Source organism: Engraulis encrasicolus, chromosome 12, assembly GCF_034702125.1.
Source record: "Engraulis encrasicolus isolate BLACKSEA-1 chromosome 12, IST_EnEncr_1.0, whole genome shotgun sequence".
Lineage (NCBI taxonomy): Eukaryota > Metazoa > Chordata > Actinopteri > Clupeiformes > Engraulidae > Engraulis > Engraulis encrasicolus.
The window spans coordinates 18,748,362-18,758,361 of record NC_085868.1 but is presented as its reverse complement, the minus strand read 5'-3'; the positions used below and the strand labels follow the sequence as shown (position 1 = coordinate 18,758,361).

Here is a 10,000-nt window from a genome sequence, read left to right as displayed (position 1 = left end):
TCAGGTTTTTGCGAACAATACCACCGCAAATGCTGGGGCTTACAGTTTTTGCCTACTGCTTGCACACAATTTGCAAAATTTGGCTCATGGAGTCAAAACTCTACACACAAGCCAATTACTCTCAACACTTGCAGATAAACCCTTCACATAGGCCTATACAGTATGCCAACATGAAACACTGCTATCAAAACCTGAACATTGCCATAAAAACGTAACAATCTTTGTCAAAACCTCACTTTCATGTCAAAGGACAAACATTAGCACTAAATGAGAAAACAAATCAGATCATCATTAAAACAGTTGTCTGCTTTATACAAAACACAGCAGTCTTTCTTTTTGTAACAGTCTATTCAGTCTCACAGATTGTACGTCTTCACAAGACCCCAAAATTCAATACTGTACATTACATAACTGCACCTGACAGTACAGGACACTGAAGCAAAATATATCTCAGGCAGTACATCACTCTAAACACAACAGTGTGTAGGTCAGTTTATGGACCATTTGTTTGTGTATGGGGTATATTCACAACTTTTCAAAAATCTTAATATGATATAAATATGTGGTTGACATGTCAACATGCTGTCATGAAAATTAAAGTCAATATACTTTGTTTGGGTGGTGTGAGGTATTCTTCACGAAATACATTTCCACAGACACTATACAGCTGACGTCTAGGCTACATGACGTCATCAAAATTAAATCATGTTCAGTCAGTTTGGTCAAGTGCTTCACGTGTTCTGAAAATTACACTATTTCTACAAACTATCATGTTCACATTACCTAACATGTGATGATGAAGAAAAAAAGCTACTCTTGGCGGCATGTATCAGGCTAGGTTTTACAGTATGTGAATCAGTCAATGCCATACTCCATATTCTACTCTTTAGTACCATTGTGCTATGTGTTGCTTTGTTTGAGTGTAGGTAGGTGTGAATTTAGCATAGAAGCATCAAAGTAAAACACTTAAATGCAAAATAAAATTACAATGTAATATAAAGAATGCAACTTTGTAACTGGCAGAATAGTGGTTAATTTTGAAATTATTACAAAAACTGTAATATATGCGGACATTTAATGGGCCATGCACATCCAGATATCCCTCTTTTCATGCATTGAATAGGAAAGTCCAAGACCCTAGCAGTGAGACATCTACCAGATGAGGAATGGTGCTTGTTTGACACCTTTGTACAGGGGTTTTTATACATGCGTGGCAATGGGAAGACAAAGAAACCACCCTGACAAGGTGGCAGGTGTTGTTCATGTTGCTCAGCTGGACCTCAAGTTTTATTTTCTCTCTCAAATGGAATATAAAGACAGACTACCTAAATCACTTAAGGCACATCACTGCATGCTGGGAATGGCCTCCAGATAGCCTGTCCATATATTAATTTCTCCTCTCATCTCTTCTCTTCTCTTCTCTTCTCTTCTCTTCTCTTCTCTTCTCTTCTCTTCTCTTCTCTTCTCTTCTCTTCTCTTCTCTTCTCTTCTCTTCTCTTCTCTTCTCGCAGCTCTCCTTGCCCCCATTCTATTCTCCTAGTTCCTCATTGTCCTCTGCTCTCTTCTTCTATTCTCTCCTCTCCTCTCCTCCTCTATCCCAATCCTCTCTTCATCCCTCGGTTCTTCAATCCTCTCTATTCTGCTGTCCTACTTCTATATTTGGCACACAGGATAACGATTTTTCCATCACCTGTCAGTCTGTCCGGTTGACAACTAAATTGTGGCCATTACTTGCGTCCGAAGCACAGCAGTGATTACTAAGCTCTAACGGGAGGAGACATATATTTAATGGGACATGTGGCACCGCTTCAGATTGTCTACCAGTAAAACTGTACCTACTGATACCGTGAATAAGCCCATTCAGACCCATTTTCTCCACTATGGTAACATACAGTAGGCTACTATATTACAGTTAAGTATCTTAAAAGGAATGCTGTCATACAAAGTGTTGGACGTAAAGAAAAAGATTTTGAAGATTATGAATGTTCTAATGTATGAATGTATTGTATGTACGTGACATTGTAGGGCAGTGGAAGTCAGCATGACCACCCAATACCAGAGCCAAGGGACAAAATCACACACAATCACACACAATCACACACAATCATACACATACACACACAATCACACACATACACACCTCCACAGCCAGACAGAATCACTGTAAGAGCTGCAATCAGACAAATAGGCATGGCAGCATGAAAGGAAATAATACATCACAACAGAATGGCTCAGGACTTAAAACACACACACACACACACACAAACACACACGCGCGCATGCACAAACACACATGCGCACGCTCACGCACACGCACACGCATGCAAACACACACACGCACACGCACACGCACACACACACGCACATAGACCCACCTATCCAAACACTGACACACAAACACATGCACACCAAAAACCCAAGCTCCAAATTGTGGGCCCATGTTGGTGAGACTAATCTTCCTGGATAGCTGCTCTAATGGATATACTTGCGTAAAAAATCATAAAAAACAAGTGAACTAAGAAAAGCAATCAGCGACTGCAGACCTCTACCAAGTTCATTTCATTTCCATTCCAACTCTTGTTTAACCCCATTAATAAGATTTCTGACTTTCTTAGAAGTAGAGCAATTAACCAATTTCCACACCCGAGGCAGTTTCAAACAGGCAGGATGATAAATTCATAACTTTTTTGATTCTGCTGCTAATAAACGGGCAAACGAACCGAAAAGACACATATAAAAACCTAAACACTAAAAAATAATCACCTCCTCAACAGAAATAATTTGAAGAGCCACTCACGTTCCACAACGACTCGACGCCCCGTCCAATCGTCGTTGATCATCTGTATATTCCCAAAATGGACGTCGCTAAAGAATATCCGATTTGTTCCCGATCGGTTCTGCTGGTAGTCGAAAGCCAACGCTATGACGTTCTTGAAGAACGCCGGGTTCTCGAAGGCCCGGATGGGCGAGTTGAGGTTCCCTTCGTCCGACAGGTGGACGCTCTTCAGCACGGTCCTCTCAGAGTAGAGTAGGTATCCTTGGTAACGCTGGCATCGGAGTCCGTCGTCCGCCAGGTAACCGTGAGCACAGGAGCACGTCCGCCTTCCGCCGCCCAGGTGGAAACAGAGCTGCTGGCAGCCGCCATTGTTACGCCCACAGGGGTTGGTACCTGGGTGAGGGGATGGCAGTCACACACACACACGCACATGCACGTGCACACACACACGCACATGCACGCGCCCATGAACACACACACAGAAATCATCATTTAAACATGCTAATGAAAAACACACACATATATACAATGCCCTTCACGTGAGCACACACACACACACACACACACACACACACACACACACACACACACACACACACACACACACACACACACACACACACACACACACACACACACACACACACACACACACACACACACACACACTATTTCAGTTATTGAACCTATATAACTGAGACTAATCCCTCCCCTTGATGAATGCACTGTAAGTAGAGCTCACCCACAGCATCTGAATGTAATCAAGCGGAGCTCACCAGCTGATTTATTGGGGGAGGAAAAGCACTACCAAACTGCTTTACGTAAAGCGAGGCTGTTACCTGAATCACCTGCAGTCACAGATGCTTCTTAAGCTATTGAGATTTAGTGGTGCATGAACTCATCATTAGAGTCAGCTGGTTGAAATGGCACACACATGCTGGCAATAAAGAAATAACAGGTGCCGTCACACAGCAAAGCTGCTTTTGTGCACCTGGATAGTAGTATAGAAGAAGATACAGAATACACAGGACCGTGTATACCACCTGCCACCCTGTCTTCTAACGTGATTTCATCGGATTGCGGGCATGACCATGGGTGCTTTCCAATATGCGACCTTGCGTCCTCCACTTGTGCTTGTGGCCTCACGTTTTGCTGATACCCCGCCTCCGTGGAGAAAACAATTACCACAACAATTTTTGGGGGAATATTTTTCATTCACCATCCAGTTTGCAAATGAGAAAATGACTTTACAATTGAGCTTTCGCGAGATATTGAAATATAATGCTGTTGTCAGTGATGTCATCATGACATATTACTTCCTGGTACAAGGTTACAAGCACAAGTGGAGTACGCAAGGTCACATATTGGAATGCAGAGCGTGTGTGCTCATTACCGAACTCAGGATAAAAATTCTGCTACCCAACAATCTAAAAGTTGCCTGCTCTGTAACTGTAATCCTACTTGAAAAATGTCTTAAGGCATTGACTGCATTTGCTGGACTACTGGGCTTGAGAACCAGTTTGGTTATAATGGTGAGAACATGCCACCAATAAATAATTGGTTACTAGTTCTGCACATCAGGGGTGCATGTCTCGAAAACCATAGTCGCTGACTACATTAGCTACTTTGTTGGTTGCAATGCAATTTCCCTTTGCCAACTACCCAAGTTGCTAACTGGCAAGCAACTACACATTTGAGAAATACACTGCCCAGAATTGGAATTGCAAAGAAAGCAAGTGCCCCTGCGGAGGGGGAAAGTGATTTGCTTTGCGGATAGAGCCAAAAAAAAGTTTCTGTGCCTAACCATTCAATCACGTTCAGCTATTCATTGACTTATTCATTAGAGGAGCAGCAGCAGGAGGTGCGAGACATTTCCACTGGCTGCACAGGAGTCTTCAAGTTAAATGGAGTGAAGTCCTGATGTTAAAAACATCAGCTGAAAATCAGGGGCTTCCCAATCTCAAAGCAGCGCCACTACCCCCCTGCAGTTAAATGAATACGATGACGACTGCAACAGCGTCATCATTCTTTCTCTCTCTCTCTCTCTCTCTCTCTCTCTCTCTCTCTCTCTCTCTCTGAATATTTAGCCATGGGTTAATCACCAGGAGGCAGTTAGGAAATTAAAAAAGACAGAGGAAAAGAAAGAAAGAAAGAAAGAAAAACAGAACGTAAGAAAGAAAGAAAGAAAGAAAGAAAGAAAGAAAGAAAGAAAGAAAGAAAGAAAGAAGAAAAGAAAGAAAGAACGAAAGACAGAACGTAAGAATGAATGAAAAAAGAAAGAAAAAAGGAAAAGAAAAGAAAAGAACAAAGAAAGAAGGTTATGGAGTGGAGGGAAACCTCAACCTTTCTCCCGGACTTTGTTAAAGACTTTGACGTCTTTGAGGTTGGCCCCGAGGCCGCTGCGCACGGTCTGGGCCTCACTGGCATCGCTCTTCAGGCCGCGGCGGATGGAACCTTCGGCGTGAGCCCTGCCACACACACACACACACACACACACACACACACACACACACACACACACACACACACACACACACACACCAATAATGCAGAGAACGGTAAAGAACAAGAACAAGGAGAAAAAAAGGAAGTTTGACAAGACGCAATCAATGGCCCACAGCTAATTAAAATCGAAGAACTCATTAAAACACAGTAGACAGGTGGCCCAACAGAAGGTAGGGGGAAGCCTACCCTTGTCCCGACATTGAGCTAGCAGCAATTTGAATAAGAAATAAGAGGGGAGGGAAGGCATAAAGGTGTCCCTTTTCTTTCTCTCTCTCTCTCTCTCTCTCTCTCTCTCTCTCTCTCTCTCTCTCTCCATAACGTCTGTCTTTCTCTCTCTCCCTCTTTTTTATTTTCACTTCCTTTTCTCTTCTCTCTCTCTCTCTCTCTCTCTCTCTCTCTCTCTCTCTCTCTCTCTCTCTCTCTCTCTCTCTCTCTCTCAGGGCAAATTACCAAGCCTTCTTGGGGATTCTTCGGGTGACCTTGTGTGACGGTTGCTAATTCTACAAGGATACGGCAGCAGCAGCAGCTGGTTCGCTAAGGTAAGGTTTCTGGGCACCCCCTCTCTCTCTTTCTCTCTCTGTCTGCTTTTCTGCTATCACCCCAACCACATTTTTTGTCCCTCCCTCGCAGAGAGTGTAACATTTATGGAAAAATAAATTACCTGTCAGACCAGTAGACGTAAGCCCCGAAGACGGCCACTGCAAACATATCCACGTGGCTCGGCGCAGACAGCACAATCTCGCGACTCTCGCCACTCTCAAGGTTGATCCTCTCTATCTTGTCACCGCGCACATCGCACCAGTATAATTTATTTTCCTGGAATTGCATTTTTTTTGGAGGAGGGGGTGGGAAAGAGAAAATAAAAATATATAAATAATAAATCTTAGCAGGTGGTCCCGAAGCCACCTTATCGGCAGATTTTTTATTAACGAGAAAAAAAAGATAATATAACATGAGGGAGCGCTGTGAGAGATTGGGGATACAGTAGAGGTGGTTGGGTGGGAGATCTGCAGGGGTGATGGAAGGGACACCGGGGAGCCTCTGTTGGTCAAGTCAATCCTGGATTTCAGACAGTAGGCAAATCCCTGGCCCAAATTTGATCCAACCAGCTATGAATGTGATTGCAACAGTACAGCTTTGGCCAAATCTGAGTATCATAAAAAACTCTATGCAGGCTGATGAGCTACTTTCTGATGTCTGGTTCTGTATAAAAAGAAAGAAAAATGGGTAAGGTTTCTTACTTTCTCAACCAGGATTAACCCAGGACTAACGTGTGTGCATGTGTGTGTGTGTGTGTGTGCATGTGTGTGTGTGTGTGTGTGTGTGTGTGTGTGTGTGTGTGTGTGTGTGTGTGTGTGTGTGTGTGTGTGTGTGTCGTGTGTGTGTGTGTGTGTGTGTGTGTGTGTGTGTGTGTGTGTGTGTGCGTGTGCGTGTGTGCATGCGTGCCTGTGTGTGTGTGTGCCAAAAGGGAAATGTGGCAGGGTATTTGACTGACTAAACCCAGGATTTACAGCTCCGTGAGACAGCTTGCATGTTACGCTGTTGGTGCTGTGCAGTGTAGCAGAGTATAAGGTTGGTGGTTATTAAAGGAACAGTCCACCATTTTTTGATTTTCCCATTTACTTCCAGTGATTATAATAAGCTATGCTAATAATTCTGATCCAATAAATCTAAGTACTGAAAGCACTGAGAAGAAAATGATATGCACATTCATGAATAATTCTTGAAAATATTGCAAATATGTGAAAATCAAAAAATGGGTGGACTGTTCCTTTAATGAGGATGTGGTGTGGGGGGTATGTGGAGAATGACAGTCTATATGTGTGTGTGAGCGCTCGTGCGTGTGTGTGTGTGTGTGTGTGTGTGTGTGTGTGTGTGTGTGTGTGTGTGTGTGTGTGTGTGTGTGTGTGTGTGTGTGTGTGTGTGTGTGTGTGTGTGTGTGTGTGTGTGTGTGTGTGTGTGTGTGTGTCTGTGTGTGTGTGTGTTTGTCCGTGCATGCACTGGAGTTTCTGTGTGGTGTGTTCAGACGCCACACCTCGTAGTCGATGGAGAGGCCGTTTGGCCAGGCAACTCCAGAGCTAACGAGGATGCTTTGGTCCGACCCATCCAGCCGAGCCCTGGCAATGCGAGGCTTCTGTCCCCATTCTGTCCAAAACACGAACCTGAGAGAGAGAGAGAGAAAGAGAGAAAGAGAGAGAGAGAGAGAGAGAGAGAACGTATTACGAATTGAGAGTACGTATTGCGAAGTGAGATATGGGGTCCACTCATAGGGCTTTCAGGCCGACCAGAATGGAGCCGGTGTCGGTGCTCGCACCAGTTACGTTCGGCACTAAAGTGTTTGTCTGCGAACCGCCAGTGTTCATACCGGGCTCTGAACTTTTTCCGCACGTGACTGTGTTACCCGGATGAACCTGCTGACGACCACGCTGTCGTCACGGTTCGCAGAGAAAAACCTAGTATTTTGCGGTTCGCATTGCGAACCAATTTTCCGGTTCGCGAACGCAAATATGTGCGGCGTGAACATGACAGCCGGTTCGCGATTAGGCGCGGGAACGGGCTCCAGCACGGTTCTCAGTCGGCCTGAATGCGCTATTAGTGAACACAGCTACACTAGATGGGACAAGCATCCTATAGAAACCCTTCATGCAGGATTCTGTACACTGATCCTAAAAATTCAAAAGAAGACACCAACAAATGCATGTAGGGCAGAATTGGGAAGATATCCATTGACAATCAACATACAAAAGAGAGCTCTAAAATTCTGGATGCACCTCCAAACAAGTCCCACAGACTGTCAGAGATATAAAGCAACGGCAGATCCTGACCAAATACAGACTCAGTCAGTGACCACAATCTGAACACAAACAAATTATTATACATTCACACACACACACACACACACACACACGCACGCACGCACGCACACATATTATGTGTGTATTAATGAACTAGAAAAGTGCTCCGAGAGCACATACCTCCACCAAGGCATGGCATAATTAGATGATGGACAAAAATAATCACTTTGCAAATATGAATGACTATATGCCTGTGTCAAATTTTCAAAATGACACATTCAGTTCATTTGCAGAAATCAACCTGCTTTGAAAGCTTGTGATCACGCGCTAATAGAACTGTAGCCTAATTAGTGAAGGGAATGTAGGGCCTCATGATTATGACCAACACAACAACAACAGAAGGGTTAGGCCTATTTTTTTGCCTATGATGGTATAGGCATAATTCTCGTGGTCTTGGCGCTGTCGGCTAACGCAGCATTTCCTTCCCCGCATTCCTCATGGAAAATCACAATTCACCGTTGTTAATCATTTCACGGGCTATATGGTTCGCAACCAATATCTCGCAACTGGGGTTAACCTTAAATTTAGTGAAGGGGGTGTAATGCATTTGACCAGGATTGTGAACTTACACAGCCACAAATTCCATATTTTTGGCGATGGTAGCCAATTAATTCGACAGCATTGTCAACCAAAATGATCTGCGGTGGTCACTGTCCATCTCGCAACAGTTCACTTCCACTTCACACAGCGGTAATTAATTTCACATGATTGATTGTTAACTTCAACGAGGGTGTAGCCTAGGCTATAGGCTGCCTGATGATGAGCAACTTTTTATAGTTTTGATAACGTAATTAATTCGACAGCATTGCCAGCCCAATTCACAACAACTAGCCTACCACAAGCCCCTCATATTACCGTATGCACCTCGTACTGCAATGCTAGCACAGGACAGCTTCATGCTTCATGTCAATAACCTAAACCCGGTTTGGAGGAGCTGTGTGTCTCTGTGTACTGTAGTTCTGTATGAAAAAGAATTCCTCTTGCAGCAGTCAGTGCACTTGAGGATGAAAAGGAGAATACAATCGCCTTATACTGTATGTAAGGAAGCACAGCTTTCACATGCACAGTCTGTCTGACAGGTGTACGTACATCATCTTTTTCAAGTCAAACAGAGGGGAATCAAAACCCGAATTGGTAGACTGTCGAGCGCTGAATTATAAATCAAATCACTCTGGTTTCTTGTGTGAGGGATAGGCCTACCCTGGGGACAGGCTAGACTCGGTCGAAGAAAATTAAGATTCCTGACATGTGCCATTTTCAATTCACTTATTTAACTTTAAAACTAATTGAATAAGGAATAGAAAAGACCAAGTCTCTTATAATAATACTTTCATGTGTGAGCATGAGGGATCATTTTGATTGATAGATTAGTAACAAGAAGCTGGGAATGAAAGTTGAAAAATATGTATTTCCAAGTCTTTCATATCCCAATTGAATACTGGTTGCTGGACCCAGGACAAAGTAATCTGAAAGGGCCCCCAATACAGTGCATACAATGTAATGAAAACCCAGATGTTGGGGGCTTGTTCTTCCTGGGCCCGGGACAACTGAACCTTTTGTCTCCCGCTGGTCGGCTTCCCCGACTGCTACACTACATCGCTCACTCCTTTAAAGGTGCATTGTGGTAGTATGGTCTCTAATGAAGGTACTGCAGCTATGCTGCTCATTGAAACTGTGCTGTCTGTAAATGTATGACCAAAGTACAGTAGGCTTTGCTAAAAATATCTATTGCTGGACATTCAAAATGGCACACATGGAGAAGGTCCACCTTTTCCTGAATAATAAATACATAGAATTTTATAATGGTGGTAAGCACTCATGAAAAAGGTGACCTTTGTGAATGAGCAGCATCAATTCTGGAGAG

General features: G+C 43.7%; 1 protein-coding gene across 1 annotated transcript in view; it reads right to left on the bottom strand.

Moving 5' to 3' along the window:
• Positions 1 to 10,000, bottom strand: part of LOC134459383 (low-density lipoprotein receptor-related protein 1B-like) — a 628,069-nt gene that overhangs the window by 316,505 nt on the left and 301,564 nt on the right. Inside the window, exons 38-41 of the mRNA XM_063211727.1 lie at positions 7,317 to 7,443; positions 5,943 to 6,097; positions 5,120 to 5,244; positions 2,798 to 3,169 (exon numbers count right to left, since the gene is read on the bottom strand). Of these exons, the coding sequence (XP_063067797.1) occupies positions 2,798 to 3,169; positions 5,120 to 5,244; positions 5,943 to 6,097; positions 7,317 to 7,443 (779 nt within the window). The remainder of the gene's footprint in view (positions 1 to 2,797; positions 3,170 to 5,119; positions 5,245 to 5,942; positions 6,098 to 7,316; positions 7,444 to 10,000) is intronic.